General features: G+C 43.4%; 3 protein-coding genes across 3 annotated transcripts; all 3 read right to left on the reverse strand.

Annotated features, from left to right (window-relative positions):
* Positions 1–73: 73 nt before the first annotated feature.
* pom121 (POM121 transmembrane nucleoporin) lies at positions 74–7,722 on the reverse strand. The gene is made up of 13 exons (XM_086098412.1): positions 7,121–7,722; positions 6,446–6,652; positions 6,188–6,337; positions 6,000–6,080; positions 5,747–5,918; positions 4,489–4,574; positions 4,336–4,415; positions 4,133–4,254; positions 3,909–4,008; positions 3,248–3,514; positions 1,695–3,149; positions 1,482–1,577; positions 74–1,226 (listed from the first exon to the last, which is right to left on the reverse strand). The coding sequence occupies exons 1-13, from the start codon at positions 7,663–7,665 to the stop codon at positions 1,126–1,128; spliced, it is 3,462 nt and encodes a 1,153-aa protein (XP_085954538.1). The 5' UTR covers positions 7,666–7,722; the 3' UTR covers positions 74–1,125.
* An 869-nt stretch (positions 7,723–8,591) lies between these two features.
* LOC147160647 (G protein-activated inward rectifier potassium channel 3-like) lies at positions 8,592–11,565 on the reverse strand. The gene is made up of 3 exons (XM_086098414.1): positions 11,358–11,565; positions 9,663–10,716; positions 8,592–8,844 (listed from the first exon to the last, which is right to left on the reverse strand). Exons 1-3 carry the CDS (start codon positions 11,496–11,498, stop codon positions 8,648–8,650), a joined length of 1,392 nt encoding a protein of 463 aa, XP_085954540.1. The 5' UTR covers positions 11,499–11,565; the 3' UTR covers positions 8,592–8,647.
* A 1,756-nt stretch (positions 11,566–13,321) lies between these two features.
* Positions 13,322–21,600, reverse strand: zw10 (zw10 kinetochore protein). Its single transcript, XM_086098413.1, has 16 exons — positions 21,386–21,600; positions 21,055–21,189; positions 20,873–20,974; positions 19,840–19,917; positions 19,548–19,707; positions 19,203–19,355; positions 18,022–18,219; positions 17,668–17,804; positions 17,399–17,581; positions 17,011–17,243; positions 16,728–16,799; positions 15,726–15,895; positions 15,247–15,377; positions 15,031–15,162; positions 14,058–14,260; positions 13,322–13,745 (listed from the first exon to the last, which is right to left on the reverse strand). The coding sequence occupies exons 1-16, from the start codon at positions 21,488–21,490 to the stop codon at positions 13,625–13,627; spliced, it is 2,313 nt and encodes a 770-aa protein (XP_085954539.1). The 5' UTR covers positions 21,491–21,600; the 3' UTR covers positions 13,322–13,624.
* Positions 21,601–21,794: the final 194 nt, after the last annotated feature.

Raw genomic sequence — 21,794 nt, forward strand, 5'->3', positions numbered from 1 at the left:
TCAAGATACAGTCTTAAAACATCATCCTGTTAAGTTTATAAAAGTTTAAAAAAAAATATTCACACCAGAATGGTTTGGATTCTGAACTTGGAACATCCATACAACCATTTTTTATTAAATCAACATTGACCACCGGGCGCTGCATGTGACACTGATGACCGAGACCAGAAAATAATTCTCATAAATATGTCCGATTGACAGATGATGGTGTTGTTTGTCCTGTAAACTAAATATTCAGATAGATGGCTTAAACAGTAGTTGGGGTCAAAGCAGATGTGGATGATTATTCAGTGCCTGGGATTCAATAGAGAGGTAGTCTGGCACAAACTTAAAAAAACAAAAACAAAAAAACATATACTAAAAATTAAAGTTTTTGTCAAAATCAGCCTTTTGTTTTTTTATCTTAGTTTTAATTAGTCTTCTGAGTAGCACTTCATTTAAAATGATACAATTGAACAAATGTTTATGGATTACCAGCAAATGTTCTTCTGAGGTTTTATATTTTAACATAGCATGGCGAGATGTATAGGGCCCATGGGCTGTAAATAAATCACAAATTGGACTGTTCATCAGTGTCTTAAACAAAAAAAAAAAAAATTCATTGGATGACTTTTGGGAATGTTTGCAGTTAAGAACACAAGTACTAACTATGGGGAAGTAATCAAACCCATCTACTCAATTGTCCTCAATGTGAAGACGGGCATGTGACAAAGAGTTAAAAAAATAATAATTTAAAAAAAATGAAAACTGGTCGACATTTACACAGCATCATGTATCCTTTTGTGTTTGCGCTCGCCCCCGTCATCATCTGTCCGAACTTTGCAAGGAGAATTTCAGCGAACGTACAAATCAGTCTGCGTAAAAAAATAAATTGTTTTGTCTCCTGCATTCTCCTTAAAACCGCGTCCAAAACAACAGTGGCATGTGATTTCAGAAACACTACTCAATTAGTCCTTTGCCTCAAGTACACGCATGTCTTGAGCGCAGGGAGTCAAGCCAGTCAATCCAGGCGGCTTTCTACATTTTCCGCCAGCGGGGCAAACCGAGGCGCTTTCTTGTTTAGCACGATTGTTGAAGTCGTAGCAGCAACTCATAAATCCTCTCCGAAGTTCCACCGGTGTGAGGTTACTTCTTCCTGTTGTGTTGCCTCCGCGCTTGCAGTCTTTGCCGCGCCCCGCTCGGCTTTGAGCCCGCCCCGATGGAGAAGGAAGGAGTCGCTGGGGAACCTGATTGGGAAAACGAAGCATGTATTAAGAGGGGTCTACACACTTACAAATAAGCCAACTGTATTTTTTTTTCTCTCCCTTCCATTCAAAAATTAGCAACGACCCCCTTTATAATAATTGGATGTCTGTCAAATCTGCTTGGGGAAAAAAATGGTAAAAGTTCAACTTTTTTTTTTTTTAATCCTCATTTGTAGAAGGCAGGGTGTTAAAAAACAACATTAGCACTGGGATGAATTTTCTGCATTCATAACCTACCAAATTGAACAGCATTGAAACCCTGGACCGGCGTAGCAGGACTTCCAAAGGGAATTGGACCGGCTGCTGCGCTCTGACCGAAAGGTGTGGATGTGCCTGTAGAAGATAGATACAAACCAGGAATGAGGAAGTATGGAAAGATTCTTGATTTGATGTGACGCCTAAAAACTGCCAAATCAATTCAAAATTGCAAGTTGGACAATAATCACTTACCAGCAGCGCCAAAATTGAAGCTTCCCATCTGCGGTGTGGGATTATTGGCGACAGGTGCTCCGAACTGCGTTTGTGAAATGGCAGCGCCAAAGTTAAAGCCACCAGGTGCTGGCGGCGCCGGGCCCGAGGGGGTCTGCTGAGAAGCGGCGCCGCCGAAATTGAAGGACGCCGTGCTCTGAGTCTGGGCGGCCTGGCCGAAGCTTGGTGCCGCCGAGGGCGCAGTGGTGCCGCCGAAATTGAAGGTGGTCGAGCCGGCCCCGAATGCCGGTTTGGTTGGCGTGACAAAACTGGATGGCGCTGTGGCAGCGGTGGCACCTCCCCCAAAGTTGAAAGGCGTCGGCGCGGGGTTGGACGCGGGTGCAGCGGACGCTACATTGCCTCCGAAGCTAAATGGTTTAGGTGCAGCGGCCGTGGAGGAGCTGAAGGTGGATTGTGGGGGTTGAAACGACGGCTTTCCAAAGGCGAACGTGGACTGGGTGGTGGTGGCGGAAGCAGCATTAGCAGTGGTGGCTGTGGATGGGGCGGCAGCGGCCATTGCAAAACCTCCGAAGGAAGCCGTGGTTGCGTTCTGACTGACTGCGGTCTGACCAAAGGCAAACAACTTCTGGCCGGCGACTTGAGAGGTCGGCTGTGAGGCTCCAAACGTGAAGGCATTAGTGGAGGTTGTGGAGGGGGCGGCGCTAGCAACGGCGGGCAGGGGTGCGGCAGTTGTGGCAGCTATGGCTCCAAACTGAAATCCTGTCGCAGGAGCTGGAGCTGAGGTGGTAGTCGCGCTCGTTGAGGGTGGCGCCGACCAGGTTCCGAAGATTGATTTGACAGGTGGCTGGGCTGCGGCGGTGGTGCTGGAGCCGGTGGTGGCTGCGGCGGTGGAGGTCAATCCAGGGAAGAGCGACGAGGCAACGGTGCCGCTTGTTGAGGCACCAAATATCGAAGAAGTGACAGAAACCGTCACGGGTGTTGCGGTGGAGAGTGTATATGGCGGCGGCGCAAAGCCGGCCCCTGCGGTACTCAAAATTGTTGTAGATGTTGCGGTGGAGGTTGTGGAAGGTGGCGGGACCAAGCCAGCCCCGGTGGAGCTACTTCCAAATATGGGCTTGAAGTTTTGGACAGGAGGTTTGATGTCTGGCAACGTTACAGTTGACGGCGTGGAAGCGGGGGTGGCGAGAGCAAAGATGGGTTTGAACCCCGAGGCCAGCAGAGGATTGGAGTGACTGAGCGTTGCCGTGGTTACCGGGGCGGGGTTAGAAGCAGAAGAAACGCCAGGGATGGCGAACAGGCCGGCTGCGGGAAGTGAAACGATGCTGCTGGCGGGCTTGGAAACCTGACCCAAGACTTGAGAAAAGGCAGAGGGCTGGTCGACGCTGGTAGAAGCGGGAAGCGTCTTCAGGATGTCCGTTTTGTTGGGTGCATTCAGGCTTGAGACGCTCGGTGACACCAGCGAGGTCAATGCAGACACTGTGGACATTATCAGCAGAAAACGACGACAAAATAAGACAGTGAACACACCAAAAGATATGATCCAATCATTAGCCTTCGAAACGGGGTAGTCCTACCTGTGGTGGTGCTGGCAGCAGAAACAGAGCTCACAGGACTCTTCATCTTCAGAGCCTCTAGGAGTGGGTTCGAAACCGCAGGGGCTGGCTTGAGATCCAGGTTGACGGCCGGGGTGGCAGTGCTGGAGGTTTTGGGCAGAGGGGCAGCCAGGAGGCTACTGAGGGTGAGACTGCTGGAGGCCGCACTGGTGCTCTTCGGTGCTAAGGTGGTCGACGAAGCGGGCGTAGCGGAGGTCGAAAGCGGGGTGGACTTCTCGGGTTCAGGAACTAGACGGGGACAATGCATCAAGATGAGGTTCAAAAGGGTCATTACGATGATTGTCAACTAACAAAATTCAGATTTTTTTCCTTTTGTTCTTAAGTGGTACAATTGGGATATGCATCATGGCAGCGCAATTGGAAAAAACACGTTGAAGCAGGCACGTAATCTCGAGACTGAACGACACAAATAAACATTTAAAAAGACCTGCTTGCAAACAAAAATCATAGACATATCAAATACGGTACTTTGGTGTGCCCGTCATTAAATAAATAAAATCAGCAGCATAATCTGAAGGTTAATGTAAAAAACAAAGGGAATGTCAAAGAGTATCAAAGCCTGATATAGACGCTCAAGTGAAATTGGCACAAGTAGTTCAATTGCAGATCTTCTTCAACTCACCAGGTGTCTCCAGCATCTTCTGGATCTTGCTGATGCCCGCCGCCTTCTCTTCATCCAGATCCTTGACAGTGACGGTGTAGCCCAGCTCAGGTGGCGGGGGCTACATAAGAACAGAGATACGATGAGGAAGAGAGAAAAAAAAAGTCAGGATCCACGCATCTATATGCGCCTTGAAACTCTTTACAGATCATAAGACATAAAAAGTGTGGCAGTCATTTGCTTACTAGTGAGATTTGGTCATCGCGGTTGCTGGACACAAGCTGAATCTTACGTTTCCGCTTTCCGCCGCTACTGTTGGAGTTTGTTGAGGTTGTGACTGGCATATTGGCCACTGGAGTCTGTTTGGCTGCAAGTAAATAAAACAATGACTATTGACTACACAATCAGTTTTTAACATGCATGACCTCAGAAGAGATGGTCAACATACATGTATCAGGCGCTTTGTCCGATGCGGCCCTTTCTGAAGGCACCAAGGACGCTGAGCTGGGAGAAAGACCGTCTTCCTCTCTGGTCAAAGAAATGCACCATTTACAAACTATAGCGTTCACTCAAAGGTAGAGGCTGAAGCGTGTCAACGCACCTTTGTCTCTTGGCGGCTGCGTCCGGTGTCTGAGAGCGAGACGAACCCGGGCTGGACAGTGAGCTTGGCGTAGATGGCTTCTTAAACTTTCAAACAATACATATATGGTTAACAGTTCAGCTCTTTGCAGCCACTTTAAAGGGATACATGACTAATTTAGCCATTTTCAGCAGTGACAAGTTCATATTTTGTCAGGTGCTTCGAGCTCAAGTAACGGCCAATCACAGCTCACCTGTTTTCTGCGTTTAGTCATGTGATGTTTGCATACTAAGCCATGACTGAAAATGACATCTCGTGTGCTCAGGTAACGACCAGTCGACAGCAAGTGGCAAAATGTGTTTTTAAAGCTATTAATTGTGCAAGAAAAACAATGACGCTATCAAATTAATTATAGACAAAATATTAACTTATACTGCTGAAAATGGCTACATGAGTCAAGTACACCTTGAAGGCAGTTTGTAAAATTTAAATGTATAAATCCATAGTGCTTTACAGAGGCAAATAAATACATAAATTAATAATAATTCTGGGTGTCAAAACTAGTGGGTTCATTTTGAGTTAATTTAAAGTTCCTGTTACGCCACAAATTTTTTAACGTGCGATTAATGACCGCCCCTTACTTGGAATGCCCGTACTGAAGGAATTCCAGTTGCAAAGCAGCAGACACGCCCACGTCAAAATTTAGCAGTAATAAATTTAATAATAATGCATATATTTGTGGAGACTGGGGTCAAGTTATATTTTACAATTTTAAAAATGTGCAGAATTTTACAAGTTACTTCATGTTAAAAATTAGAGCTCTTAATATGAAAAGCAAAATGCAATGAGCTGTCATATTGTGTCACAAACATCTTACAGGTGCAATTATGCCAAATAGTGGCAGAAAAAACACAACTCAACATCACACTTGTTTTTAACTTTAACTAAATTTTATGAATTATTATGAAATTACTGCTTTGATGACTAAAAGATGCATCCATATTTCTATTATTTTAACATTTGTTTTCACTTTTATGTTAACAAGAGTATGAAGACTTAAAAAAAAGAATATTTTATTGTACATTTAGAACAGATACAATTTGTGATTAATCATGAGTTAACTATTGAAGTCACGCGATTAATTACGATATTTTAATCATCTGACGGCCCTAATAATAATAAAGGCTTCAGTCCAGATTTAAAACAATAAATTCTGAGAAATATAATATACTGCAGCCCTAAATAGAACACGGAAACTTGTTTGGCGTTACGTGACTACCTGCATGAGGCCCAGTGTCGAGCTGTAGGAGCTTTGGATTGGGTTTCTCTTGGAACCCGGCGTCCCTCTGGGGGCGTGGACTCCACTGGTCGAGCTGATGGAGGAGGTGCGGGACCTCTTCAAGTTGGACTCCTCCGCCACAGAGATCATCCCTCGTTTTAGACTTCCTGGCCTGGATAAATAAAGAGTGAAAACGTACTGTGGAAAATGCAATCAACAAACAAAAAGTGAAAGTGAGAGGTTTCAGACTCACTTTGGGACCAGCAGTGATGGCGCCCCGTTGGGCAAGAGAGGCTCAAAAGCAGAGTGAGAGCTTCCCCCGCTGTCGTTACGCCTGGGGAACAGATTCAAAGCATGCACAATCACGCAGTGATCCAAACAACAATTTGTGATAATTTTGCTCAAAATCTCTTGCAACCTGTTAGCGTAAAGATTGTTTACCTTCTCTTGCTTCTTTGCTCAGCAGTGAAGGTCGTGTCTGCATCGTCAACCTCTCGCTTGCGGCTCTCCTTCAACACCCTGAGGACGCTCTCTCTAGAGCAGGGGTCCTCGGGGGCCTGGGGCACTGTGGCGCAACTCAGGTGCTCCAAACTAAAGACAGGAAGAGAACAAATATCCAGAGTCATGAATCAGCAACTTAACTCAATTTTGCGTAGTCCCTCTCCGTTCACTATAATAGTAAATAACGTTGAATCAAACCTTGGGCTATTGTGGTCGGGCCGAGCGATCTTGACAGTGACGGGACTGTGGGCAGCCGGTGAATTCCGAGGCGTGAGGATGTTCTTCTTCCTGAAGCCATCCCACCTGACGGGAGGCAGGACTCCCACCGAGGAAGCGCCCGGCTGCTGAAGGGGGTAGTGCCGCTGGGGGGTGATGGTAAAGTGACCCATTGTGCCTGACGGCTCCCTGAAACAAAGGAAAACAATTGTCCACTCTTTACGAACAATTGCAGTTCACAAATTAATCCTAAACTACAGCGAGTTGTCCGTTTTATTTCGACCTTAAATGATGTATTACAGAGTGACAGTTCTGCTTTTCATCCGAAATAAATGTTATCTTAAAAATAAACTTCCGTTGATTAATAGAAATGTAATGTATCAAAAGCACTTAGCTGCCCTACCAGGTGCCTGACATAAAATACAAAAACAATGCAGCAATAATATGTAATTTTATAACCCCTTTACTGACAGTTGCCTTTTTATGAATAAGATATTTAAATTATTTCAGAGGTGGTTTTGAACATGAACACAGCTCCCAGTACTTATTTTGTCCTAAATTCAGCGTCTTAGTGGCACTCCTCGTATTGCATCCTAAGTGTATCTAATGTAGTGTCCGGCGAGGGCACAGTAGTTCATTGAAACAAACGAGACTTACCCGGCAAATGACAGCCTCCGGTTCGGGGTGCGGACGGCATGGTTGGGTATGGATAACTTTTCCCGCAGTTGCTCCCGGGGGTTCTGGACCACTCTCGGCCTCCCAAAGTCGCCGGTCGGACTCTCCGGTCTGCCAATGTAGCTCCCCATAAGAAAGTCCCCGGGGCTAAAAAGAAACGTGTCGCTAGCTATGTGACCCCCGCGAAAGATGGCAGCGTCCGCCGGTCTTTGTCTGAAAGCCCCCAGTGACGACCCGCGTGGCTCACGTCTGCCGACGTCGAGCTTGGTCCTCCTGCGCGACACCGTCGACACGTCGCTCAGCCACCAGTTCCAAAAGCGGCGCAGGTAGCCGGTCGGAGCGTTAATTCCAGCCCGAGGTTTGAGGCCTAATCTGGCGGGAAACGGCGTTCTGCGACGCAGGAGGGACGCGCCGCCACAAAGCGCAAGAGTTACGACAACATACACAAAAGATGGGATGAAATAAAGGACGAGACTAACTATGCCTAATGCAGAAAGAAGCGCAATTTTTTTCTCGCTAGGTGACATGGCGGCAGCGCGCCCATCATGCTGCTCTACGAGACTACTGCTTGTTCTGCGCTGGATACCGGGCGTTTGACTTTGACGTTTGGTTCAACAGCGCCACCCATTGAAAGATGGTGGTATTACACAAAGGTACAGTACAGTGTTCCCTCACTATATCGCGGTTCAGTTGTTGCAAGAAGTGTTTTGTGTCTACTGCAAAATAGAATTGATCAAATAATTCCCAATCGTGCTCATTTTGAATTGAATTACGTATACAGGTACATCAATTTCATTTTGAACAAAACCCAAAAGGCCAACACGACCAGGTGTTCAGTTTTGAATTTTTTTGGAAAATAAGAAAAAAAGCAAACAACTGAATTGAACAACAAATAGTCTAGTTGCCTCTATTCAAATTTTACAAATTACCATGACCTAAATGATTTAAACTCTACACAGACAAAGAAAAAACTTCTTTTTTTTAGCAGGCACATAAGTATTTTACATCGGGAAATTATGTTTTAATAAAACAAATATAAATATATGTAAAATATTTTAAATATATGTAAAATATTTTATTACATTTTTCCCATCTTATGTACATTACATGTTCTTTTTTTTTTTTATACAATCAACCTATAAAAATCCAAAAATTATTTTAATGAATATTACCCCAAAAAGTATTGTATTGCACATACCTGGAAGCAAATGTGAATGTTGTTTGACTTCACTCTCGAGTCAAAGTAAATATTACACATTAATTTGGGGTGTGGAATCTAGAATTCAAGAGCCATATACAATATATAATTATATTCTTTTTTTTAAATAAGTGCAATATAATCATCCATAATATTATAAAAAAAATTATATAAATTATAATAAATTGTTCAAAGTTGGGATCACTTTTTTTCTTGTACAAGACTCAAATTACATTATCCAAACCTCAATAGCCGCCGATGATAGAAGACTCTCCACACTTTGATATACAGTACAAGATGGGTTTCTCCAGCTAAAATTCAAGTTCTTGTTCCGCTGCTTTTCTCCGGTCTTTTTCACTCAGCGTTGACATTTGCACCTCAAAGGTTTTGTCAAAAGCACTGTAGTCTACACGGAAGGCGCCTTTCTCCAGGGATATGCACGACTCAAAGCGGTGGCCCCACAGGAGCTCGTCTCCCAAGTAGGACGTCCTGGCCTGGCACGTCATGCCTGAGACATAATAAGAAATGGGCATTGAAACAACCTCATAATTGAAGGGGACGTTATGGAAAGGTAATTTCTTAGCATTATTAGTCGTTCTTTGCAGAGGATAAAGAATACATGCGTGCGAGTTTTGTTATATCATCTGTGTAGATATGTTACTCCATTGTTTGCACGTATCCATCGCTTAAAGGCTTATAACATTGTGACACTGATGTACATTCTGAAAGCAGTTTGGTCAAAAATAACCCAAATGCAACAACCCAACTTTTTGAGTTACTTAACCCAACTTTTTGAGTTATTAACCCAAAAAGTTGGGTCAAATGAATTTGAATTTTATTAATAACCAACAAAACAACGCTAAAATTGATTATTATGAATGGGTTATCAATTTAATAAAACTTGGGTCAAATTAAATTAATAACCGACAAATCAAACCACCTTGTTGGGATTGCTTTGTGGGTTATTAATTTGACCGAACCTTTTGTGGTTGATTAAATAACCCAATTGAATTGGGTCAAAAATGAGCAGTCCCAACCTTTTGAGTTATTAGGCCCAAATAGTGAGGCCAAATTAAATTTAATAACCCACAAAGCAACCCATTTTGTTCTGGGTCATTTGTGGGTTATTTATTTGACCCAATTTTGGGGGAAATTGTGTCTGACCCTTTTTGACCCAATTTGGGTTATTTTTGACCCAATTGTTTTTAGAGTGTGGATTGAAGTTGGGCCTCACGCTCATTTTTGTGGTTGCAGATAGACAGACTGTCCAGTATGAATAATTAATGGTTGGATTGTGTCTTCTTTGAACTGCATAAAAGAAGTAACCTGAGGCTTCCACGATACCCTCCAGGATAACGATGATCTCAAAGGTCTCCCTCTTCAAACGCTCGGCCCCCATTTCCCAGAAGGGGCTGCTTTGGTTGATGACATGGGTGATGGTCTGAGGTTCCACCAGCAACAGTCGGTCCCCACCCGTGTCGTAGCCCAGGTTGAGCTCGGACTGCTCAAGCGGGATGAACTCCCCCTCCTTGGTCTGCCTGGATTTGATGAGCTTGGCCCGGATCTTGGCATCGACCATGTGGCTCTCCCTGAGATCCCCAATGCGGAAGAGCATGCACAGCTTCTCGTCTCGCTGGCATATGACGCAGTGTTTGCTGAAGATCAGCGTCTGGGCCCTCTGCTGGGGCCGGGAGATTTTCACAAACATGCAGCCCACCATCAGCGCGTCGATGATGGAGCCCAGGATGGACTGCGCCATCAGGACCACCGCCCCTTCCGGGCAGTTGGCCGTCACCATCCTGGAGCCGTAGCCGATGGTCCTCTGGCTCTCCAGGGACAGCAGCAGGGCGGACAGGAAGCTGTCCACATTTTCATAGCACGCACGCCACTGTCGGTCGTGCACATGTGCAATGTCACCTCGCAACCAAGCACCCAGGAAGTAGATCCCGCCAAAGGCCAACCACGTAAAGATGTAGCACGCGGTGAAGACCAGAAGGAACCAGCGGCACTTCAGGTCCACCAGCGTGGTGAAGATATCCGAAATAAACCGACTTTTGTCCTCGATGGGCCCCAAGTTGACCCTGCACTTGCCGTCTTTTGTGACATAGCGTTGACGCTGGCTGCCGGCGGTCAAGTGCACACAGTGCGCCTCGCCTAAGAGCTTCCGCCTTTTCCTCTCCGTTTTTGACCCGTTCGCCGTCTCAGTTGTTTGAGGGGAAAGGCTGCTTGTCGAGCCTCGCGATTGCCACCTGGAGCTAAAACGTTTCAGTTTTCTGCCGTGATGCAAACGCGGAGGCTTGTGGTCCTCCTCGGTGGTTTCCAGCGGAGACATTTTGGCAGTGTGCTGCTGGCAGGACATGGTGGCCTGACTGCAGGAACTCTAAGAGGAGAGTGAAAGTGTTGAGAAGTCAGTCTGGTGGAAGGTTAGGAAGGCTCTTTTGTGGAGGGAAGGATAAGTGTAGTTGCAGTCTGAAATGAAAAAAGGAGGCAAATCCTTGAAATAATCAAACTTTGTCGAAGATACTTTCTGATCTGTGCTCATTTGGACGAATTCTCTAGGGATGAGTTTCCTGGAACGGGTTTTTGTGGGTCTAATCATGATAGACATGCCTACCAAAACAGACTTCAGGGGTTTGGATTAGCCAATATTGGAAGTCAGAATCATGACCATAAAGCAGGATAAAATAAATCTGTGTGATCTTTCAATATATTTAACGTGGTGGTTCTTAAACTTGTTGGAGATACTCAACCCTACCAGTTTCCTCTTTCAAATTCATTGAGTAGCCTTTTCAAGGAATCTGGCTCTCTTGAATTGAGAAAGCGTCGTGATCTTGTATTCCCCACCTCCACGCAGCTTAACACAACTTTACTTATAAAACACCTTTAAAACAACCATTATCACCATGAATCATTTGAGTCGGGTGTGTGTCTTGACCGCCGAACCCGTGGGGTTCTATCGAACCCAGGTTAATAAGCACAGATATAATGCATTGTTCAATACAGTAGAAGATGAAACCATACCTGATCAGGGCTTGATTGAAGTTGTGGTGTGGGCCGATGTTTCACGGCAGGACTCTCGATCCTGACAGGGCTTCCGTCAAGACTGTCGCACCGACCGCTTTGGGCCGTGGCTGCGTTGCCGCACATGACAGTGGAGATCATCTCCGAGGGGCTTGAAAACGCTCAGAGCGGATTGCTGGCCTTTGGACAATGAAATTAAAAGTGTCTCTTGCTGGCTTTAAGGAACAAATGCCAGATGGTCCACGAGCCTGAGATGCTGTGATGCTTTACGTCTCGGTATACGTTGAGGCTTCATCTGTGGGAATCGGTCCCATCCAGCGTTCTACCACACATTTCACAAGTGGAGGATTATGGTTAATCCTCAGTATCCATAGGAGAAGCTCCAAAGAAAACATTAGATTGGAAAAGATTACTTGACAGGAAGCTTAAGGAAAGCTTGGTCCAGATGTGGCCACTATCAATTTCTTTCCCCACTAGTCAGTTTAAGTGCAATGTACTGTACTGAGCATACAGTAAGTACAGTGGTGCCTTGAGATACAAGTGTTGTTGTTTTTTTATAGCAAACACCCTTTTATTCCTCTGAGACTGTGTAAACAATCATGTCTATGAATTAACTGTAGAGCTGTCAAACGATTTAATATTTTGAATCAGATTAATCACATTTTAGGCCCCGTCCACACAAAAGCCACTTTCAATGTATCCTCACAAGTTTCTTACCGTTCAGGCCGTTCGTGCGCGGTTTCGGAGCTTGAAACAGATCACTTTTGAAACCGGGCTCCAGAGTGGAAAGATTTCAAAACGCGCCCCGTACGCGTCTGTCTGGACACCATATGCAGGATACTCCTCCAGTGTTGACGTAATGGTCGCAGCTCGATGACGACGCATTGTCGCAGATTGATGAAGTATGCGCCAATTCTCGCGTGACTGCGATGGCAGATAGCTGCGTCGTAGTCGTTTAGCGCAAAATATTTTGCTTCTTTATTCCCACGTTTAAGTAGCGGTGTTGTACTTTTCCTGTGTGCGTATTTTTCACATTGTTTTGTTACATGCAAAGCCATGTTTGTTCTGTAGATTGGCATAAAGTAAAAAAAAAAAAGTGTTCGTCTTCTTCGCTGATTCTTATTCTACGCTTTCCGTTAACTCCCCGTGGCTGCGCTACAGCGCCACTCCAGACTTGGCATATACATTACAGCCGTTAAACGTCCTCAGTGTCTTCTTTTGGACACATGCAAGTCTTGAAATGCTTCTGTGTGTACAAGATTTGTTTGAGGAACGAAGTCGGCTTTGCTTCCGTCTGGACGGGGCCTTAGAATGTTGATTAATCATGATTAAGCAATTAAAAAGGCTTTTTTATCAACATTTTTTGCCCGCCAAACACCTGTTATGTGTTAATTCTTCCGACATTTAACTAATTTGCTCCCAAAAACGTATAAATACGTTCTATTTTAAATGTTTTAAGTATTCCAAAGACGTATTTATATGTTTTTGTTTTTATATTAGAGCATGCAGAAGGCTTTGATGCCGCCTCTCAACTGCAGAGAATGGTTGAAGAAATGGTAGTTCTTGCACAAATGGCCAGCAGGTGGCAGCAGAGCAAAAGAGATCAACCGGGGCCATGTTGAAAAAAGCTAATTTACCCACAGTTCTAAATAGATTTCTGAATAATGATGAAACGTAGCTATATTCTAATGCTATCTGCTTCAAAACGGAAACAGAAATATACCTTTTCCTCCCTGGTTTTCAGGTTCCATGTAATACATGATTAATGCAATATTTTTTGTGATTAATCAATGAGTTAACGCATTAACTTTTGACAGCACTAGAATTAAGATAATAGTTATGATCCTTGAAAGGAAAGCTAAGACACCACACAATTCATCGTGTTCTTGCTTTGGTAGATGCTGCTGTTTTGGTAAGCAACAGAGCAAACAATAGCATTTATAAACAGAGATGATTACTATCTCTTTCCTGATGTACAAAGGGAAGTTTTTATTTGTCTTTAGTGGTTATCACACCCAGCACAATTGGGGCGTTGCATCTATTTGAAATTCCAGGTAGCTGTTTGAGGACACACGAGACAGACATCGCACATCAACCAGACACTGTATTAGGTAAGCTTGCATAACCAGGTCCAATAAAAATATGTTTTGTAGTGGTGCCTATAACCTTAGATCTAATGTTGTAGAAATCAGATCAAGGAAATTGAAGGTTAAAAAAAGAAAAATTGTTTCAGTCTCTCTTTGGCGGTTGCTTCTTCCTCCAAACCTTTATTTGATTTTGGTCATAGCCAGGGCTCGTCTCTCCGTGTTCTGGAATAAGGCTCGGATTAAACTCTTCACCTCTGTACTTGTGAACTCCAACGCCAGCGGACCTTTACCGTCTGCCCACCTGAGGAGAGGAATCACACACATCAGGAATTCAGATTCAGCAGAACAACCCAGCAATTTTCTACAGCGCTTCATTATGGTCTTGGACCAAATAATTCACAATCACGTTCACACCTATGGACAATTTAGTGAACCTAACATGCTTGTTTTGGGAATGTGGGAGGGAACTCAGACAAGGAGATTTGAACCTTCTGGATGTGAGGCAGATATGTTAACCACCACTATCTCGAACTTCAGCATAATACAGTGAACCCTTGCACTTTGGAGGTTGACATGCTACGATTCGATTTGTTGAGCTTTCTCAAGCGTGTACCTGTCGACAATCTCATGGAGGTTGGCGCTCAGCAGGATGACCAGCTCTTTGAAGGTGCTCCACTTTTTCACGTAAAGGGGAACTTCCTCCTGATATTTCTTGTTCTGGTCCTCGTGGGTTAGCGGTACGAAGACCAGCGGGCCCTCCTCGATGACCGTCTGGCAGAGCGTGTGCAGGTGCTCGTCATCCTCTGAAGAGATATCCTGGAATGCAGAATTCTTCCTCTCAATTCTCAATCGGCTTCAAGGCTGTCAGAATGTGGATTTCAACCAATATTTTTGCAATATGATGGCTAAAATGTCAAAAATATGGATACTACAGGCATAATGTTGGCAAGTGTCCAAGTACTTTTAAATTAGTAGTTGTTGATGTGTTTAGGGACATCACTCGATTTATTTGTTAGGTTTCTACTTCTTGTCACGCCCCTCCCCCCAAAATGTCTTGACAATAATATGTTCTATGAATATGGTATTTTGGTTAATATTGCGTTAGTGGAATATGAGTTACCGGTAAGCAGCCAAATCTAGCAGTTTTTATCAATATCAGAAGGCGGCCATTTTGCCACTTGCTGTCGAGTGAAAATGACATCACAGTTGCTCAGGTGACAACAAATCACAGCTCAGCTTCAGAAAACAGGTGAGCAACTGTGATGTCATTTTCAGTTGTTAGCAAGTGGCAAAATGGCCGCCGCCTGAGATGGATAAAAACGGCTGGATTTTGCTTCATAACTCATATTCCACAAATGTAATATTAATCTGAATGTCATGTTTAGACTAGTGTGGTCACATATAACATTATTGTCAAATAAATGTTTTATGGTTGACTTCCCCTTTATGTTTTTATGAATAAAGGACAACGATTTCCATCATTTGTGACTGGCGTGGTGCATCCAAGGTTTCACTGTTTTAATGGAACTTCTCTGCTGGGATCAGCTCCAGCTGGTAGAAATTCTACTGATGGTACGCCAACTAACCTCCAGCAACATGATCTTGGCAATCATTTCCATAATTGCCGTGTTGAGGAGGATGCCCATGGCTTTGCAGTAGATATTGACAGGTAGTACGTCCCGCCACACAGTCCCCAGCTGCTTTAACTGATGGATTACCTGAAGACAACCAAGTGGACTCTTATGAAGGCGAGAGAGACGAGAAGGCAGAAGAGCCCGCCTCGACCCCTCTTCACCACCCACCTGCCTCACGGCCTTGCTGGCTGCTGTGTAGGTGTCGGCGTCGTCCAGGTTGCAGAAGTTTTGAGCGGTAGAAAGTCGCTCCAACAGCTCCACTCGCTGGATGTTCAGCTGTGTAAGAAAGCACTGAGCGCCTGGAGAACACACAAACAAAATAGGAGAGCAGCATTTTGAGCACGGGTTTTTTTTGTTCTCAAAAGGCCACATTTGATTATTAAAAGGTAGATAGAGATGGAGGGCATCTGAGCTTGAGCTTTGTGATTAGTTTTCTACAAAAGACTGACCTTCCTCGTCTTTGTCGACAAAACAAGTGCAAGATACATCAGGGAAGTAGTTTTTTGAATGGAGTACCGCAAGGAAGTGTTTTAGGGGCCAACATTTTTCTATTGAAACCTCTTTGTTGCAAGATGTAAAAACAGTTGCAAGACATAAACGTATTAAGTGGATTTCTGTGTCTCCTTTAAATGTCAAGACAACTTTACCTAATTTCCTGAATGCTGGCACCATGTCAACAAAGGTGGCCACACCCTGACTGAGGGGCTGCGGCAGGTGGGGTCGAAAATGGTGGCCCAGGGTGAGGAGGTGGTGGGCCAGGTACATGCAATTGTTGTGCTGGATGGCGGCCAGGTGGGGAAACTTCAGAAGGTTCTCCCTGGGGAAAAACAAACAGCAGAGGTGTGCGACAGACTGAATTTAGATCCCGATACAGGTAATTTCATATCACCATCAAGTACTCTCCCATAAAATGACAGGGGAATTAATGACAATTTTCTGAGATCTTTTCTCCATTTATAAAATACATATTTTAGATAGACCACGCATGACCCGTGATGGCACATGATTCACTCCTGTATGTATGGTTTGAGCTGTCTTGTAATGTTTATTGTCTTACTTGTGTGGTCTAGTTTCTTGTTTTTGTTTGTTTTAATTTGTTTTTTGTATTCCCATTTTTCCTTGCCACAAGAGATTTTGCCTCTTGCCGGGGCAGAGTTGTAAATAAGAATTATGTTCTTAATCTGCTTTGCCTAGGTAAATAAAAGCCTAATTAATTAACTAAAACTAATAATAAAATAAAATATAAAAATCCAGTGGCCAAATTAAGTTTTTTTTTTTCAATTATCTGGTAGCGTAACCACTTTTCAAGGAGTGTAATAAATCGAAAATAATTGTGCACCAAAAGTGGATGTAAAAGGAGTACATACAGGGAAAAGATGAAAAAGAATATAGTTGTGTGGATGGATACTGGGATAAGGGAAATCGGATGATAGATGATGGAAATTATCTTTCGGCTAAATCTGGTGCAAGGATTGCTTTTAATATATTTTAATGTTGATTCATGTATGTACTGTACACATTGTACAAAATTTAAAAAAATCCCACTAAAATGATATGTATGAAGTATATTGTTATATCGAAAAACGGTGATGATTTCTTTCTGGGACCAAAATAAGAGGTGTGCATACTGTGCAATGAATCAATCTTACTTGTGATATGTTGGCACAACATCGTAGAAGAGCTGGAAGATGTTTCGCACCGTGAAGAAAAGTTGAGAAGCGCTGTGGAGGGGAAAAAAACGAGATACTCAAACACCTTTTCTGTGCAAACAGATTAAAACATTTCACTTAAAAGCTGGAAAATGCAAACATTTCCCTGTTGTGACAACATTAACACGATATCAGTCATAACTCAATACATCATAGTAAATCATGTGTTTAACAGTAATCTGACTTGCTGCCAGAATAAGAGCAAAATGTTTAGAACACTCACCATTGTGCGGAGCTTCCGATAGCCTCGCCCAGCGTGTTGAGAGCCAGCTCCATCAGCTGCTGCACCGACTCGCTGATGCGACACGGCGGCAGGCACATGCTCCACGCCGACAGCTGATTGGCATTCTCCATGGTGGCGCCGGCGGCCTGCTCGCTCGGGGCTTCCTGCTTCACCCGCGTCAACGAGTCGGGAACAGGAAGCTTGGGGAGACGCAGCTTGGACTCCGGCGTGATCTTAATGAAAAAGTCAAATGCTGAGTGGATTTCAAGTGAAAAAAAAAAAGATACCTCAATCATTTATTGCAAATTATTTTGCAGACCGCCTAGCAACGGTTCACAGAAGCCATTTTGAGAAATATAGATCTAAAGTGTCAAATGTGTTGTTGTACCTTGACGGTGTTGTGCATTTCAGACGTCATGAGTTTGCGTGCCGCCACGATGACATCCTTGCACTTCTTGCTGGCAAAGTGACAGTTGACATCGAGGGCGTATTTGAGCAGGTCTGTAGACTCACCCTGCAGAAAGTCCATCTCCTTCAGAGCCTTCTCAAACTCCTGTGTCTCCTTGATAACCTGTCACAAATACGTACAGGTGGTGTGACCGGTTGCTCGCTAGCTAGCTAGCTCTTAGATGAAGGGAAGGACAGTGATGTGCATACGGTGTTATATTTCTCCAGTTGGCTGCTGTTGGTGGGGATGGAGTAGAGCAGGCACTCGTGGATGATGCATCGGGAAAGCTCCTCCCATATCAGGTCCCCCAAGATGGTCGACAGCTTTTTATCATCGATGGTCACATCTGGGAGGGGAAAACATTCAGCACATTCAACTTTAAACGATCCGAGTGCATCAAATTGAACCGAATCGTTCCATATTAAAATATCTCGAGATACGTATTGAATAATATTTTATTGGTGATGCATACCCCTAAATTTTCTTGCTGAAGTTTTGTTTAGCTGTGTTGGATGTCTACGCTCTAGTGCGAGCCATGCTAGTTCTTCCTCAGCGTGACTTACCTAGCAGGTTGGAGTGAAGAGTCTTGAGCACCAAGAGCACTTTGCTGTAGACTTGAGACGGAGTGGCGCGTTCCTCATGAGACCCCTTCAGTTGCTGGAAAGTCAGGATGATCCCCTTTCCCTGCTGCTCAGACACCAACACCGACAGAGACGGGTGCAGCACCAGCGGCTTCAACAGGTTCTTCAAAAGCACCTGACCTGGAACACAAAACAGCAGCGGTGAGCTGCCATCATCTTTGATACCCAAAAATTCAACTTTGCCCATGTTTTAGGCTTATATTCTCTTGTGCCTTTAATTGTGTACGGCACTTCCCTTCAGCTGTGGTTGTTTTTTTAAAGTGCTATAAAAATATGCTATAAAAATAAAGGCAAGTTGAGTTGAATTTGCTGGATGCACAAATTAATATTAGCTAGTAACATTAGTGTCTGATAACCAGGGTTATTGTAGTTTTGGAATTTTCATTTTAGTTTTTATTTTGTTTTGTTTTTTAAATTTAGTTAGTTTAAATTAGTTTTCAGGGTGGTTCTGTTAGTTTTTATTGTAGTTAATTAAAACTGCTTAATTTTCATTTAACACTATTGTATGGATATGCTTAAAATCACATTTTAAAAGCATCACCAAAGGCTCATGTATTAAATTATCAACAACTAAAACAAAGGACATTTTCTCTATAATTATAGGTAGTTTTAATTAGTTTTGTAAACATAAAATGTAGTTTGTAAGTTGTCCTTTTTATTTTATTTCCATGACAAAATTGTTTTTTAAAGTTTATTTGTAGCTTTTTTGTTAGTTTTCATTAACTAAAATAACATACTTCATTGCTCGGTGACATTGACGGCACAGTGGCGGTGAGCCGGCATTTGCTGCTCGGTCAGGCGTCTATAAACAGTGACACGTATGAGGTGCTGCCTCGTCGTGTGTATACTGGGGCGGGGTTTCTACTTCCTATTTGAGTTCCCATTGGCTTGATAGGGACTATGCGCAAGTGACTGGCTGAAATCTTCTGTGACTGGGGGACCATGTGCGCTGAAGATGGAGCAGTGAGTAAACTAAATAAACCGCTACGTTAGCTTCTTACGCTAGCATGTTCAATGAGGAAAAAATGTTTGTAGACCAAATTGGTAGTTCACATTTGAGGTATATCAGAGGGTGATTGTTTGTGTTGGCTGTTTTCTCTCACTGAAGAGTTTGATCTTGTGCTGAAGGTCTCCCTGGATGGCCAAGGCTTGCAAGACGCCACACAGCACGGCGGGTGGTTCTGGTTTGCTGTCCTTTTCGGAAGGGTGACATAGGCACAGCTCCACCTTCAAGAAGGAGGCCATGTCTGCAGGGCCTATTGGTACAAGTCACAAATTGATCCATCAATCGATTTTCTGTACCGTTTGCCCAGGTTAGGGTCAAAACTTTCGCAAATCAGTTATGCTTCTCACTGAATGAAATTAATGTCAACCTCATTTCCCCCTTTTTTTCTTTTTTTAAATGAGCATGACACAGATACTGTACCAGTCTGTTATTTCTTTCTCACCCTTAAAGGTCGGTAATTTCCAGATGACGAGGCGCTTCCACTCATCTCCCAGGTGATAGATCAGGTTTTCCCTCTGGACCGTCAACTCCGAGCTGAGTGCGCTAATCAACGGAAGCTGCGTCGCCTTCCAACCTTTGAGAGATTCCACGCTTGCCCTCGCCTGGGAGAAACAAGAATGACTTTGACGAGCGATGTTGATTTGGGAATCTTGTGTCGCATCGCATTGGATTGTGCAAGCGCACCTAAAAGAGATGTGTGAGATGTGTGCATTTAGATTTACAGTATGACGTACCCTTTCCAGCTGGTTAGCGGCATCCACATATTTCTTCTCCTGAAGGGCTTTGTTGAATTCCTCCATTGCATTGTTAAACTAAGAGACGGAGAAATTATGAATGTCAAGAAGAAGATTGTTCTTTATTTTGGGCACAGAGCTGGTCCTTTTTCAATTGTGCTTGTCCTCCAGATGACTGAAAGGAAAGCGGGGTTACACCCTGGACTGATTTCCAGGAGACCAGGGTTCACCAATTACAGTCCTCGAGGTCCGGAGTCCTGCAGGTTTTAGATGTTTCCGCCCACTAGCACACCTGATTCATATAATCAGCTAATCAGCATGCCTGACAAAGACCCTGATCTTTAGTATCAGGTGTGTTGGTAGGTGGAAACATCTAAAACTTGCAGGACTCCGGACCTCAAGTACCGAAATTGGTGGTGTGTTATTAAAGTATTATATGTGATGTGTATTAGCCAAAATCGCTAAGTAAGGTATTTCCGCTACTGGAAACGGTGTGCCTTGTCTTTCAGAATACGCACAGGAAGTAATACATTAACTAATAATAAATTAAAATTAATAAATGTTGCAAAATTTACTCAATTAATTATTGTTTTGTTTTGTTTTTATTTGTTCTTTCAGACAATCATTGTAACAATTTACAACATTCAATTTTCACATAGGGTTGACGCGATGAAGCCGAAGCTTAATAATTCCCGTTTCCAGAATACATTAGGACACAGATAATCAAGCTAGTAAGAAACAATATTATTGTTATTATTTATTCTGTGATATAATTTTGGATTCATGATAGGTGCTATGTTTGTTTTCATCCAATAATTTATTTTAACTTGGAAATGACATTTTATATGAGTTTGTACTTTTGTTGTTTTGAATGAAAATACATTTTGTTTTGAATATTGATGAATTATCGTATGGGGTTGACCAACCTTGCCAAATGAAACTTTAACTTACTGAAGATTTATTTGCGGGCATTTTGAGTAATATTTGTGAATATTCAACTAAAGTTTGCTGCGTGGGACAGTGTGCTGCTTACGTCTTTCAGGTGTCCAAGCATGGTGATGATGATCGTGTTTTTCTCCAGCTGCTGCTTCAACTTTGTATATTCAGCCACAGCCACATGAATATTTAGTTGAACCTGTTTTTTAAAAAAGTGACAAGTTCGCTACACTCTGTTTAACAGTGTTTTTAATTATTTTTACCCAATTTCGTAGGTACCTCTGTCTCGATAAAATTTTTCAGGGTGTCCATCTCTTTGGAGACCTCGTCAACCTGCACCATTAGGTCCTCAGACGCTTGTAGACTCGGCAGGAAGTCACTGTATCGCTTGTTTATCATGCCACATACTTCTTCCTGTAAAATTAAGGAAAAAACTTTAGCGATGGGATAAAATGGTGCCAGAATTCTTAAGGCACAACATCAAAGTCTTATGAAACTCTTACATTTTGGTGTTGTGTCGATTGAGTGCCCAATCAGATTATCAGGACAGATCAAACTTTCAGCAATTTTGCATCACATTGGCTAATGCTAGGCTAGCGTGGAGTCTTACCTTCGTATCTTCTATCTTGCGCGACATTCTGCTGATTTTACTAGACAAGTCCTCTTTCTCCAGTTTGCCAGAACTGGCGAGAACTTCGGTGACAAACGACGACATTCCGTCACTCAATGGGGATCAAATAAGTAGATATTTCTTTCCGAGATTATTCTTTTTACCCAAACTATGACAAATCAGCACAGCGCGCGCCAGGCGTTTTGATTGGCTACGCGGCGAGATACAGTACAAAGCCCGCCTTTTCCCTTCCTCGTCCTTTCTCATTGGATCGCCTTGAGAACCATTTCCGCCTACAATTTACATTTATTTAAAATTCACGTTATTTTTTTAACATTCTATCAACCGCATGATAGTGATGAATGAAAAACGTGTTGGTACCAAAATTCATATTTATTGTGACTAATCT

Source organism: Leptonotus elevatus, chromosome 16 (assembly GCF_054856555.1).
Source record: "Leptonotus elevatus isolate MCC_2025b chromosome 16, RoL_Lele_1.0, whole genome shotgun sequence".
Classification (NCBI taxonomy): Eukaryota; Metazoa; Chordata; class Actinopteri; order Syngnathiformes; family Syngnathidae; genus Leptonotus; species Leptonotus elevatus.

Bases quoted from the DNA above. Each gene is read 5' to 3' on its own strand.
- pom121 (XM_086098412.1), bottom strand. From the start codon at position 7,665: ATGTCACCTAGCGAGAAAAAAATTGCGCTTCTTTCTGCATTAGGCATA. The intron at 6,653-7,120 runs GTAAGTCTCGTT...CCTTTGTTTCAG, and splicing joins CGGAGGCTGTCATTTGCCGG to GGAGCCGTCAGGCACAATGG. The intron at 4,416-4,488 runs GTGCGTTGACAC...TTCTTTGACCAG, and splicing joins GCAGCCGCCAAGAGACAAAG to AGAGGAAGACGGTCTTTCTC.
- zw10 (XM_086098413.1), bottom strand. From the start codon at position 21,490: ATGTCGTCGTTTGTCACCGAAGTTCTCGCCAGTTCTGGCAAACTGGAG. The intron at 20,975-21,054 runs GTACCTACGAAA...TTTAAAAAACAG, and splicing joins AAAATTTTATCGAGACAGAG to GTTCAACTAAATATTCATGT. The intron at 18,220-19,202 runs GTGAGAGAAAAC...TTTGTGTTCCAG, and splicing joins GCACAAGATCAAACTCTTCA to GTCAGGTGCTTTTGAAGAAC.
- LOC147160647 (XM_086098414.1), bottom strand. From the start codon at position 11,498: ATGATCTCCACTGTCATGTGCGGCAACGCAGCCACGGCCCAAAGCGGT. The intron at 10,717-11,357 runs GTATGGTTTCAT...CTCTCCTCTTAG, and splicing joins TTCAATCAAGCCCTGATCAG to AGTTCCTGCAGTCAGGCCAC. The intron at 8,845-9,662 runs GTTACTTCTTTT...ATTATGTCTCAG, and splicing joins GGGTATCGTGGAAGCCTCAG to GCATGACGTGCCAGGCCAGG.